General features: G+C 44.0%; 1 protein-coding gene and 1 long non-coding RNA gene across 2 annotated transcripts in view; one reads left to right on the top strand and one right to left on the bottom strand.

The window, feature by feature from the left end:
* Positions 1-1,450: 1,450 nt before the first annotated feature.
* LOC141571627 (uncharacterized) lies at positions 1,451-14,351 on the bottom strand. Its single transcript, XR_012496543.2, has 3 exons — positions 12,385-14,351; positions 3,096-3,230; positions 1,451-2,273 (listed from the first exon to the last, which is right to left on the bottom strand). It is a non-coding gene; the product is annotated as an uncharacterized LOC141571627 (long non-coding RNA).
* Positions 11,478-14,450, top strand: part of BLTP3A (bridge-like lipid transfer protein family member 3A) — a 51,595-nt gene continuing 48,622 nt past the window's right edge. Inside the window, exon 1 of the mRNA XM_019738731.3 lies at positions 11,478-11,790. Within this exon, the coding sequence (XP_019594290.2) occupies positions 11,747-11,790 (44 nt within the window). The 5' untranslated portion in view covers positions 11,478-11,746. The remainder of the gene's footprint in view (positions 11,791-14,450) is intronic.

The following is a 14,450-nucleotide window of genomic DNA, read 5'->3' as shown; positions in this document are numbered from 1 at the left end:
TTCATATTCAGCTCATTATAAAATCTAAACTATTTCACATTGCAGGTGGGAGTGAAAATTGTTATAACGTCTGGGGAGGGCAATTTGGCAATATCTATCAGAATTACAATACCTATATATCCTTTGACTTAGCATTTCCACGTCTAGAAATTTATCCTACAGATAGACTTGCACATGTACGAGGCGACGTGTGTACATGATTATACTTTGCAGCAAAAGACTAGACATAACAGATGTCCAGTGAAAGGGGACTGCTTTGTCAAATACGCTACAGCCACAAAGTGGCATCTACCATGCTGGTTAAAACAGAATAAGGAAGCTCAATGTATTGCTGGGGAAAGACCTCCAGGATACACCTTGGCTGCACCTTGCTTTGTTCACATCACAAGGTATTGTTTGCTGCTCTCCTTTTTCCAAGGAAATATTTATATATGCCATTGTAGGTATAAAGGATCTCTGGAAGGACAGATAAGCAACTGGTAATATGTGTTGCCCCTGAAGAGCAAATGGGTAGCTGGCGGACAGGGATGAAGGAGGAAGACTGGTCACCTTGTTGTGCCTCTTAGACTTCGAATCATCTGTTTCAGAACAAAACAAAACAAACCACCTTTGCCATCAGGTTCTTGTTACAGTGATACTGTGGCAGAGGGTATCCTAAACCAGCAGTTTACCACCTGGCTAATGATCAGATTCATAGGGGACCCTCTGCAAAAGAAAGATTGCAGATTTTTGATTCAATATATCTGGAATGGGGCTTACGAAATTTGCATTTTGGGAAAGCTTCCTAGGAGATTTTGATTATTAGTGGGTTTGGCAAACTATCTTAGGATCTGGTCTACTCAAGAATGTAACACTGTGTATGTCTATAATTTTTTATAGATTTGTAGCTAGAACTAGAAATAGCAATAGGTGGGTTGCTTATTTCCCCCTAGAAACTTGTGAATATTTTGAAGAGGAGCTAATTTAGCAAATAAATGACCTTATCTAAGTAAACAAGAGGTTAGAAATAGAGGACCTGACCAGGAGAGAATCTTCATGCTCAGGCTCTGTATAAGTTTGAGTCAACTTGCTAGTTTGAACCTTTGTGAGAACTACTTGCTTTTAGTTTCTCGTCACATTTTTTTTTTTTTTTTAAGATTTTTATTGGGGAAGGGGAACAGGACTTTATTGGGGAACAGTGTGTACTTCCAGGCCTTTTTTTCCAAGTCAAGTTGTTGTTCTTTCAATCTCAGTTGTGGAGGGTGCTGTTCAGCTTCAAGTTGTTGTCCTTTCAGTCTTAGTTGTGGAGGGCACAGCTCAGCTCCAGGTCCAGTTGCCATTGCTAGTTGCAGAGGGCACAGCCCACCATCCCTTGCAGGAGTCGAACCGGCAACCTTGTGGTTGAGAGGATGCGCTCCAACCAACTGAGCCACCTGGGAGCTCAGCGGCAGCTCAGCTCAAGGTGCCGTGTTCAATTTTTTAGTTGCAGGGGGCGCTGCCCACCATCCCTTGCGGGAGTCAAGGAGTTGAACTGGCAACCTTGTGGTTGAGAGCCCGCGCTCCAACCAACTGAGCCATCCGGGAGGCAGCTCAGCTCAAGGTGTTGTGTTCAACCTTAGTTGCAGGGGGCGGAGCCCACCATCCCTTGCAGGACTCGAGGAGTTGAACTGGCAACCTTGTGGTTGAGAGCCCACTGGCCCATGTGGGAATCTAACCGGCAGCCTTCGGAGTTAGGAGCATGGAGCTCTAACCGCCTGAGCCACCGGGCTGGCACCTCGTTGTCACATCTTTGAAAGAAGGACCTAAGTCTCAGAAATTGATAGTTTACATGTCTGAATTTATAGCTCAGATTTGTTATTAAAATCTGCACACTGAAGAGTTAGGGTAAGCTGTTACCAACTGAGCTTACATGTGACTCAGCAAGTTTCTGGTTTGGATGACTCTGTCAGGCTGAGGGTGAGGAGAGCGCCTTTTATGTGTAATAAATAGCCTCAGGTACTAAAGAACAACCCTGGTCTTCCTAAAATGAAGCTTTTTCCAAAGTATGTAAGAATTTGTATAGGTGCAATCAAGAATACTACTAGATAGCAAGAATTGAAGTTGGTGTAGATGTAGGGTAATATACTTGCTTCCTTTTCTTGGGCAGATCCAAAACCATAGGGAGTGCAGTTCAAGTCCACGCTGTCATTTCCACTGCCATGGCTTTAATGGTTTGTCAGAATGCCAGTGCCCTTGAGTCCAAGCTGCATGAGAAATGGGATCCTTGCAGAGAGCCACAGGCTAATTTGGTCATCCTGTATGGAAAAAGTCCAGTGGTGATTAAGTGTTTGTCCCAATTACATAGCTTCAGTCAGATGGTATCTTTTAGGTTCCAAGACAACATTTGGTGAACAGAAAAAAGCCTGGCCTGCCTGAGGTTTCTCTGACAGAAGTGTCCTGAAGGCTGGCCTGGTATATTGGTTTTCATGAAAACCTTAATAAATGTTAACTAATTGAAGTCATTTCTTCCCCTCCCAATTGAAAGCTTACAGGTTAGACTTTTGGACACAGAATCAAATACAGCATATAGAATAGTTCATCAGACAAGTGCAGGAATAAAATAATCTGAATGTTAACTTATTGTCCTTGCTCTTTAGGGGTGGGGAGAGGAGTGGATTTCGAACTCAGAAAAGTTGCAAGAACTGTACAAAGAACTCTTACATACCCTTTGACCAGAATCACCTATTGTTAGCTGTTATGTTAGCATTTCACCACATGTACTTTATTGTTTGCTCACTTGCTCTCTCTGGTTATACGTATATATTTTTCTGAGCCATTTGAGAATAAGTTGCTTGTATCATGCCCTTTGTCACAAATACTTGAGGTGTATTTCCTAAGAATAAGTACATCCTCTTACATAACCACAGTTTAGTTATCAAGCTCAGGAAACATAAATCTACCAACCATATTTCATTTTTATCCGTTAATCCAACATTGTCCTTGCATTGTTTTTTCCTGTCCTGTACAGAATCCTCTCTAGGATCATGTACTTTTTGGTCAAGTCTCCTTCGTCTCCTTTAATCTAGAACCGAATTTTAGCCTTTCTTTGTATTTTATGACACTGACAATCTCACCACCTTTTGTTTAATAGAATGTTCTTCATTCCTCGTTTGTCTGATGTTTCCTCCTGATTACATTCTGGTACATGTCCTCAGCTGTGTCCCCAGGATATCACATCTGTAGGCAGGTACACAGGGTCCATCTATCTGCCCCTGTTGGTGATAGTAATTTTGATCACCTATTAAGGTGACTATCCAGTTTTTCCATACTTGTTCCTTTTGAAACAGTATCTTTCCCCAGCTGCCAATTAAGAAAAGCCCATTGACTTACGGCCTCATTTAATGGTAAGACTTTGAACACAGCATAGGAAACTAAGATCTCAAAGCTTTTTGTAAGTACTTAATCAGCTTTCACAGTGACTGAGAAACAGATCTCCTAATCCTTCCCTCCTTTTGTTTGCCTGTACTTCACATCCTAGTATTTTTGGGGGGACGGTTGAAAGAATAGAGAAGTAAAGGTAGGACAAAGAATTTTATCTCTATATTCAAATGCCACATTTCCCCCCTCTTCACCCTTTTTATCTCAGCTTCTGCTGGTAGAGTGAAGCTCGTAAAGAGGGACAAAAAGAAGAGTAATACAATAAAGCCTAGAGTGGCAGACATTACTAATTGCCCACCCCAGTATTTATTACTATCAAAAACAATAGAATCTCAGGGGTGGCCGGTTATCTCATTTGGTTAGAGCATGGTGCTGATAACACCAAGGTTGTTGGTTTGATTCCAGCATGGGTCACTGTGGGCATGGGCGCCCTCCTTAAAAAGAAAAAACAAACAAACAAAAAAATTCTAAAGTAAAAAAAAATTCAATTTGGGCTGGCCCGGTGGCTCAGGCAGTTAGAACTCCATGCTCCTAACTCCGAAGGCTGCCAGTTCGATTCCCACATCCAGTTCGATTCCCACATCCAGATCCCATGATCGCCCACGGCCATCTTTCGGGGACCAGACAGAGACATAAGGTGTAAAACATTGAGATAAGCAAAGTCCCAAAAAGGCACAGTCTCACAGACTTTTCTTTCCTCAAGGAAGGACACGGGTGGGGACTATCGGCTAGGCTGCTGTGTGACAACAATCTTGGGCCACGAATTGGCAACTGAGGACGGTGTTCGCAAACCAGAAGGAGCTTAATGATTGAAGAGCTACTTAGACTTCTTTTACGTGAAAGAGAAATAAACGTCTTTTTTGTTAAAGTTAGGTGTTATTTTGAGTTTCCTGTTATATGCAGTTGAGCCTAAAACCTGACTGATAAAAAAGAGGTGTTGAAGAGGAGAGTAGTACTGAACTTGTCCAGCTAGAAAAACTTGCCTCGGGTATGCCACGCTCTAATACTGAGTATGGATAGTCTTCTAAGTGATGGAACACAAGTCTTTTCCTCTACGGCGCTTACATGGCGCTTACATTCTAGAGGGGAAGTGAGACAATAACAAATAGAAAACACCAATGTTGTGTGGTATGTGCCATGAAGAAAAATAAAGAAGGTAATAGGTGATACAGGAGAGTTAGCATGTCCCTAGGTAGACAGGGAGGTCCCTGGTGGAATAAACAAAGACAGCCATATCCTAAAACTTCAGGTTTTGAAATCACTGCTTCGCTCCAGGACATAATGTAATAAGGCCTTAAGGTTAATCATAAAATTCATTTTGGCCTGACAAATGGAGCAGATCTGATAAGAGTGGGTTATTTTGCTAATTCCTTTAGGATGGGCAAGCAGAACAAACCTGGTAGACAAATTTCATTAGAATTTCATTAGAAGGCGCCAGTTCCCTTCTTCAAACAAGTTCCCTTCTTCACCCAGCCCCCTTCCCCAAGCAGACAAGGGAAGGTATAAAAGTAAGAGCTTTTGCCTCAGACACAGGGCCACCCCCATTGGGGACCACGTCCTGCTTGGGAGCTGCAACCTCTTCTCCTGCCTCTAATAAACTATCTTCTTTTTAAAACTTTTTGCCTCTCCCTGGTCCGTGTTTCCATCCTTCGGCTTCATGAGACACGATCCCAGCCCACACCCAGATCCAACATCACCTACATCATAGGGAATGCCAGTAGCCCACTGGGGGAAAGAAAAGAAAGGCGTGGGGGGGCGAGGTGGGGGGAGACATTCAGATGTCTAGGGCTCAACCTTTCCAGGCAGAGGGAACAGCCAGTGCAAGGACCCTGAAGGTGGAGTCTGCCATTCTATTGGAGAAACAGCAGGGGAGCCAGTGTAGCTCCAAACAGCCAGAACTATGGAGATGGCTATGCCCATTATCTTGATTCGGGTGGTGATGTCCCAAAACTCTAAAAATTGTACACTTCAAAAAATGCACTTTTCAAAAATATGGTCATGGAAGGAGAACTGACTCCGGGTGGTGAACACAATGGGATTTATAGATGATGTAATACAGAATTGTACACCTGAAATCTATGTAACTTTACTAACGACTGTCACCCCAATAAACTTTAATTAAAAAAAATGTACTTTGTTGTATGTCAATCATAGAATTGCTTTAAAAAGTCATAGCTACCACAAATTAGAAACTGCTCTCAAGAATCCTTGTAGACAGTAATAACAAATCTTTGCTACTCAACCCTTTTGTTCTTGAGTTTTCTATAAAATTACCTTTACTGTTTGCATAGTCTTCTTTCTCCGGGCATTATGGGTCTTCTTGTTCCATACATAGCACAGTGTGTACAAATAAATGTTTCATCATGAATTAAGAGACGTCGCCATCCTGCCAAGCAGGTGAGGGAAGCTCCTGGATCTGAAAGTGATCAGCTGGGTGTTTTTAAAATGTATGGGTGGTGGGATATGACTTGGCAATAAGAAGGAATGAATTATTGATCCAACAACTTGGATGGATCTCAAGGGCAGTATGCTGAGTGAAAAAAAGCCAGTTTGAAAAGATCACACTGCACGATACCATCTAGTATATAAATGACAAAGTCATGGAGATGAAGAACAAATTAGTAGTTGCGAGGGGGTAGGAAGCGTGTTGGGGCGCGTGGAGCAGAGTGACTATAAAGGGTTGGCCTGACCGAGAGCTTTGTGCTGAAGGACTACGTCTGTATCTGGGGTATGGTAGTGGTTACACAAGTCTGCACGGGATAAAGTGACAGAATCACACACACACACACACACACACACACACACACACACACACACCAGTATCAATTTCTTGGGTTTTATATTGTACTATACTTATGTAAGATGTAGCCGTTGATAGAAGGTGGGTGAAGAGTATATGGGACTTATCTGTGTTTATAACTTCCTATGATTCTATATTTCAAAATAATAGATTTTTAAAAATGTATGACTTCTGCTTCCAGAAAGATGGAGTAGATAGGATATATATTTCCCTATTCCTATTGCTAAGTACAACTAAAACCCTGGACATTTTACACCTGCAGACACACACACACACACACAATACAGGAAAGACTGAAAGGTGGAGAGAAGAAAGCAGAACTTGGGATAGGGAACTTGGGAACCCAAGGAACAAGATGTGTTCTCTGGATTTTCTTTTTGCCTCGTGTATCCCAGACTTGGAGTTGAAGAAATTGGCAATGAAGAAACACCAATGTGCAGCAGACAAAAAATTACCCCAAGAAAAGCCTGCTCTCTGTAGCCAAAGGCGTAGAAAACAGGCAGTTAAGACACAGTTAAGACAGAAAACTTTTAGACAACAGCCACTCTACTCCAGCCAAACACCGCATTAAAAACTGGTCCTACCCCCCACCCATGCCACAAAGGCCAAGTGGGAAGCTTAGATTTCCACCCCATGAGACTGTAATGAAGTGCCCAAACCCCTGCCAGGGTGGTGTCAAAAAAGAGCTAGGATTATCCTCCCCATGTGGCAGTAACGAGGCATTGTCCCCTCCTGACGGAAGTCGTGTTAGAAGAGGCTTAGTCGGGACGTAAAGGACATTCACCAGTGCCCAGTGGTGATGGGGCTGCATATACCCCTATGTCAGAGAGGCCGTGTGGCAGCAGTGACAAGCTCCTCCGCCACTCCCAGCTCGGGAAGTATTGGCGCGGCCTACTGGAGAGCTGGATTCCCACCTAAGCCTTCTCCTTGGGTGTCCACGGAGGCTAACAGGGCAACCCGAACTTCTATCTCCACCTGTCAGTCACCAAGGGGACGCCTCCCCCTTCTTCTGCCAGACCATTGTGAGAAAAAGCCAGCAAAACAGAAGGTTTAAGTAAGACCCAGAGTCTCAGAAGATAATATAAAAATGTCCAGTTTTCAATCTAAAATGACTCATTCTCCCCCCGCCCTCCAAAAACCCAAACTTGTCATATCAAGAACCAGGAAGATCTCAAAAAGAATTTAAATGACAATCACTAGATGTCAACACCAAGATGAAAGGGATGCTAGAATTATTTGACAAAAATTTAAGAGCCGCCATCATAAAAATGCTTCAACAAGCAATTACAAATATGCTCAAAATAAATGAAATAGAATATATAAAAATGAACCAAATGGAAATTTTGGAATCCAAACATAAAATAAATAAAAAGTCAGTGGATGAGTTCAACAGTGAACAATTGGTAACAGGAAATAATCAGAGAACTTGAAAATAGAACAATAAAAATATCCAATCTGAACAACAGAGAAAATAGACTTACAACAAAAATGAACAGAGCTTCAGGGACCTATGGAACTATAGCAAAAGATCTAATATTCATGTTAGAGACCTAGGAGAGGAAAAAAAGGAAAGAGCCAAAAAAGGTACTAGAACAAATAATGGTTGAAAAGCTCCCAAAGTTGCAAGAGACATAAACCTACATATTCAAGGAGCTGAGCAAACCTCAATCAGAAAAACTCAAATCCACACCAAGACTTGTCGTAATCAAACTTCTGAAAACTAAAAGCAAAGAAAAAAAATGAAAACAGCCAGAGAAAAATGACACCTTACTTTTGGGGGAAAATAATTTGAAGGACAGCAGATTTCTCATTAGAAACCATGGGCACCAGAAGGAAGTGGCAGAATGTTTTTCACGTGCTGAAAGAAAACTATCAGCCCAGAATACTATGGCCAGTGAAAACATGCTTCAGAAATGAATGGGAAATAAAGACGTTGTCCAATGAAGGAAAGCTAAGAGAATTTGTTGCCAGCCGACCTACCTTAAAAGAATAGCTAAAAAGTTCTCTGAACAGAAAGGAAACGAATGACTCTCATAATATCAGGAAGGAAGAAAGAATATGGTAAGCAAAAATATGGGTAAGTATAATAGTTTTTACTTTTTCTGATGTTTGAAACAAAAATCATAACTGGTTGATGTAGCTCTAAATGTTTGTAGAGGAAATATTTAAGAGAATTATACCTACCGGGGGAAAAAGGGATATAAATGGAGGTAAATTTTTATATTTCACTTGAACTGGTAAATGGCAATACCAGTAGACTGTGATAAGATATGGATAAATAATGTAACAACTAGAAAAATAACTAAAAGTTGTACAACTAAAAGCTATGAAAGCTATACACTCAAATACACTATAGATTCCTTATTTAAAATCTTATTACAAAACTACACTAATGAAGACACTGTGTTACTGGTATACAGATGAATGGAATAGACTTGAAAGTCTAGAAATAGACTCTTACTTTTACTTTTGGTCGTTGATTTTCACCAAGACAATTCAGTGGAGAAAGAATATTCTTTTCAACAAATGATGCTGAGACAATTAGATATCCACATGCAAAATAATTAAGTTGGTCCCCTTCATCACTTCTTATGTAAAAATTAACTCAAAATGATTCAAATTCCTAAATATGAGACCTAAAACTGCAACTTTTAGAAAAAACATAGATGTAAATCTTCATGACCTTGGATTAGCAATGATTTATTAGATTTGACACTAAGCACAGCAACAACAATGAAAATAAACTGGATAACATCAAAATTAAAAATTTTTGTGCTTCAAAAGACACTCAGGAAAATGAAAAGACAACTCACAGAATGGGACAAAAGTTTTTGCAAATTATATCTGATAAGAGACTTGTGTCTAGAGTAGAAAAAGAATTATTACAACTCAATAATGAAAAGACAAATATCCAATTTAAAAATGGACAAGGGATCTGAATAGACCTTTCGCCAAAGAAGATATATAAATGGTCCATAAGCACATGAAAAGATACTCAGCATCATTAGCCATCAAGGAAATATATACAAATTCATAACAAAACATTAACAAATAGAATTCAGCAATATATGAAAGTAATTATATATCACGTCCAAATGAGGTTTATTTCAGGGATGCAGGCTGGTTCAGTATTTGAGAATTAATCAACACAATCCACCATATTAGCAGGCTAAATTCACATGAACATAGCATTCACATGCAAAAAAAGCATTTGAAAAAATTAAACATTCTTGATAAAAAACTCTCAGAAAAATAGGAAGAGAACTTCCTCAACTTGATAAAGAGCATCCACACAAAAAAAATCTAGTTAATGTTACACTTAATAGTTTAATAAAGACCAAATGCTTTCTCCCTAAAACTGGGAACAAAAAAACGATGTCTGCTCTCACCAGTCCTAAATAAAGTGCCAGGAGGTGTAACCAGCTCAAAAAGGCAAGAAAAGGAAGTAAAAGGCATTCATATCAGAAAGGGAGAAATGTTCTGTAAACTAAGTGCATCAATGTCAATACCCTGGTTGTGACGGTGTATTACAGTTTTGTAAGTTGTTATCATTGAGGGAACTAGGTGAAAGATACAGGGATCTCTTTAGATTATTTCTTCCAACTGAATGTTAATCTACCATCATCTCAAAATAAAATGTTTAATTTAAAAATTGTATGGATTGCCCCTAAATCCCTTTTGTTTTTATATGCCTCACATTCTTAGCATTGCAGGGAAGGATAAACACATTAATATTACTGGGAGAGCATGAACTCTCCTATTCAATGGATCCCTAGAGAGGCCATATTCTTTTAGAGCACGAGTTTTCGCTTTCAACAAAAATAACATTCATCAGGTGTGATGAATGGTTCAAGGAGGATGCTGAGTCTCTGAGCTTGAGGAAGGTTTTGTTTTATGTAGCTAATGTCAGATATCTAAATCAGCTGATGGGGTGCTCCAGGTAAAGAAGCATGAAATGCAAGAAATGGCCCTGAGGCCCCTGCAGCTGAGAGCTGAATTGGGAAGGAGCGATAATGATCAATACTCCTGACAAGAAACCTCTTCTTCCATAGGATCTATTGGTGTGTATTCTGGTGAGAGGTGGGCAGAGGGACAAATAATAATAGACTATGCAGCCATGATGGTAGGGACTGGGAAGTAGGCTGGTGGGGACCTAGGCTGAGGGATGACTTGCTTCTTTTTTAAAAAGGTAATTTTGGGGGGACTTCTGGGAAAAATTGAACTTACTATGATGAAGACAGAAGCATAGGTATGCATTAAGTCTGTTGATTATTTACTGTAAAAATCTCACATTTATATGGTTACCATGCTTAGACGATCTCTGGGATTAGGTAACAATTGTTTTGGGGGAGGGGCATTGAATGACTGAGGGATGGGGAGAGAGGGACATTTATCTTGATTTTTGTATTATGTGCATGTATAATATTACCTATTCACAAGAATGAATAAATTTAAAATTAATTGGTGGCCACGTTTCCTGTAAGTCTTAGTACTATTTTGCTCAGGTTTTTGCTTGAAGGTGTAAGTCTAGAAAACTGCCACCTTCCCACCTTTGCCATTGGGTCTACAGATGTCCCTGGCATACGGGTTATACTTTTAAGTGTACGAACGGAAGAGGGTGAAAGCAGCACGGGCAGCAGTGAGAGTCAGAGACCTGGGTTCTAGTCCGGAGTCTCACTAAGTGGTTGTGCCCTTGGCAAGCTCTCAACCATTTCCCTGGGCTTCAGTTTCCTCATTTGCAAAACGAAGACGTTGATCTCTAATGTCCTTGGTAATTTTGACAATTACTGTCTCATTTTCTCCTGCCCGCCGACATTTGGGAGGGGTGCACCTCTGAAGTGTTGAGTAAACATGTGCCCATTGGTTAACCAGGTGGGGGCTCAGAGAGGCACAAAAAGATGGAGAGACGCCCCCTTCTCAGTTCTTCAGCAGAGCAGACGGCAGCGGTTCTGCGGACGCGTGAGGCCCTGAGACTACTGTTTCCCTCGCCACCGATTCCTGGAGTAGTTAGTTGGTGTTCAACAAATGAGTGAATGTGTGAAGGAAATGAATGAGAAGTGGACCGCGAGCTGCGCAATTTTCCAGCGAATTCCTGCAAAAAGTCACAAACGCGCCGCGTTTCCCCCGCGCTTCGAGGCGACTTCCGGAGGGCGAACCTCTGGCAGCGGAGGGCGAAGCCTTTCGGACCTGCCTCCGCAGGGCCGACCGCGGGGCCGAGGCGATGGCCCCGAGCTCGCCCCTCCGCCGCCGCGCGCCCCGCCCCTCGCCGCGCGCGCCCCCGCCGCCGCGCGCCCCACCCCTGGCCACGCGCGCCTCGGCCGCCGGGAGTCTGGCGAGCGGCGAGCTGTCTCCGCGTCGCTCAGGGCCGGCGGCCGCCGTGCCGCGTGGGTGGGTGGGATCGCGGCGGAGCTCCGAGAGCCGGCTCGGGGCGGGAGAGCGCCATGGCGGCCGCATCCGGCCCCCGCGTCGCGGCGAGGTGAGGGGCCGCCTCTTCACGGCTGAGGAGGCCACAGCTACCCGCCTGCCATCGTCGCGGGCCGCGGCTCCGGCATGGCCGGGATCATTAAGAAGCAGATCCTGAAGCACCTGTCCCGGTGAGAGCACCAGCGCCGGCCCTCAGCGGCCCCGGGCCCTTCCTAACCTCCTTCCACCTCCGGGATGCCGAGTTCCGGGCCCGGCCTCTCTCTTCAGCCCGAGCCGGGACCCCGTGGCGGTCCCCGTCTCAACGCCACCTGGACAGCCTTTTCCCCGCTCCGCTGGCTCCGACCGTTGTCACCACTCTGTGCTTCCCTTTCCCTGGGCCCTCGGGTACAGGGCGCTCCTGCCCTTGCGCTGGTGCCTCCGGCTCTTCCCCTTCCAACAGCCCCCACCCCGTAGCCCTCCCGACCCTCAGGGGTCTCCCGGCCGGCTGCCCCCGCCCTCAGCTGCCACACCGCCGAGCAGGTCACCCCGATCTCCCTTGCGTGTCTTCCGGCGCTGTGACCGTCTCTCCGAGGTCCCCCGGGTTGCACCCCTTTCCTGCCGGCCCCCTGCCGGGTTTCCTGTCCCCTTTGGACCCGCTGCCCCTCCCCCCGGGCCCTCTGCCCGCCTGGTCACGCGCGCCACCAAGCCCCCACTGCCTCCTCTCCCTCCTCCGACTGCTCCGGACTAGACCCTTATCCCCCGCGCGTTCTGAACGACCCTCGTACCCAGTCATTCCTAACCCGTTTTCCGCCCAGGTTTCCAACTCCGACGCTGCTTTTCTCCTTCCCAGAAGCTCCCAGCTCGTCCTCTTCATCGTCTGGCTGACCCTGTTGCATCACCCTTGAAAAAGATACCGTCCCTGCACCCAGGGCCGCTCCTTTGATCTCCTTTCTCCCTCCTTTGCTTCTCTTCTCATTACACAGACTAAATGGAGAAAGGTCATGAGAGTTGGGCATAAAGTTTCAACAACCTTCCCTTTAAGATGTGGAGGGTTTTTTTTTGACAGCCTATGAAAAGAACAATGTCCACTTCTGCTTTACAGCCATCTAAGCAGTGTTATGTCCCTCAGTAACCTGGGCAGAAAGGGGTGGCAGGCAACGCAGTGCGCAGGTGGAGCTGGATGGCTGCTGGTCCCTGGGTTACAACCGCAGGTTATCAGAGCTCGTGTCCACCAAAATTGGAAGCGAGGCTTTCGCTTAGTTTTCACTCCTTATTTCAGGTAGGGGTTGGTGATGCCTTAATACCTTCCGCCAGCTTTGTATCTCAAGTGGAGCGTGATTCAAGTCTCGGCTGCACAGTGGCCATTGGTTTTCAGGAGGTGGGAGTAGGGGGAGTGGAGGCACGTGGGGCCTTTCTAATGTGTCTTTCCTGGACTTCTCATTTGTTGGTGAGTGGGTATATGAGACGCTGTTGCTGCCACTGCTTCCCTTTTCCTGGTTGGCACTCGTACTTATTTACTGTTCCTGTGATTTTAGGCTTTTATTAGTAATTGATTCAGATACATCTTTTGGTTAATCATCACGTTATAAAAGTAAAAGCAGGTTTGCTGCTGGAACTGGAAAGTGCCTTTGGATCCTTTACTAGGAGTAACTCCCTAATGCATTCTTTTTCAGGTAGCATTCCTCTGGGTGTTCCATGAGTTTAGTTGTTTTGTGTGAAGATTTAAATAAAAGTAGGACTCATATTGTGAAATGGTACAAAAAATTTAACTAAAGGGAAACTTAATTTGAATGAATATTGTGGGGACAGAGCCCCAGAGAGCAGTTTCCAGGCTCTCGGCCTCACGTGGAAAGGTGCTGGCTCGGGTGGTAGATGGCCGTCGGCTGTGGCTAGTTGACTGTCAGCTGTAACCATTGAGCCATTGGCTGCTAATATAACTGCTGCAGCTATGTTGGGGAGTCTAGGAGAGTCGAGGAGAGTCATCTGTCAGTTGGCAGAAAAGCGGACAGCAGGTCGCACGTCGTGTGAACCCAGCCGCCAGTGAGACTATAGTGGTGTGACTCCCCTACCTATGGCTCCGTGGGTGTTCCTTTTTGCCTCACCATGTCCTGCGTTCTTATGTGGGGAGCAGGACCGGAGGCCCCGCAGGCTGCCCCACGTGAGAAATATAGAATCAGAGAATTTTAAGGTTGAGATGATGTCACTTAACATAGCATTGTGTTTAAGAGCCCAGGCCTTTTGTGGCTTATTTTGTTCAACTGTAAAATGAGGCCAATGATAGTATCTAACTTAAAGGGCTATGATGAAGGTGACCTGAGTTTACTACATGTAAGGACTTAGCACAGTGCCTTGCACATAGTAAATGCTCAATAAAACATGAACTGTGGTTGATTTTTGGGCCACAGCTTGCATGATAATTTGATATAAGTGATAGATTTCTCCAGAAAAGTCCATATATGTGGACAGGTAATTTTTTAATATAAGTTCCAGGTATGTGTGTATGGGGTAATGAGCCCCTAAAGCACATGCCTGAACCCGGCAAGGCATCCTGGAACTGAGTGAATAACCCCTGACTAGTTCAACCCCTCATTTTATGGCTGAGGAAACTAAAGCCTAGAAAAGATAAATGACTTGCCCAAGTTGCAATGGAAGGTAAGTTGTAGTGGAAAAACCCAGCTTCCTGACAGGTATACTTTCCCCTGTAGTACACACATGTTCTGTGTGCTTCATATATCTATGAAGATGGGATTTTTAAAGACAATTTTAATAGTATATGCTGGCACATTCAGTGAATCCTTAGTGAACAAAGTTCTCTTTTAGATGAAGCAGGAATCTGTATGACAGACATTGG

The sequence above is a fragment of the Rhinolophus sinicus genome, chromosome 2 (genome assembly GCF_057876585.1).
Source record: "Rhinolophus sinicus isolate RSI-liver-muscle chromosome 2, RSI-T2T, whole genome shotgun sequence".
Classification (NCBI taxonomy): Eukaryota; Metazoa; Chordata; class Mammalia; order Chiroptera; family Rhinolophidae; genus Rhinolophus; species Rhinolophus sinicus.
The sequence above is the reverse complement of the archived record's forward strand: the minus strand, read 5'-3'. Positions and strand labels throughout refer to the sequence as shown.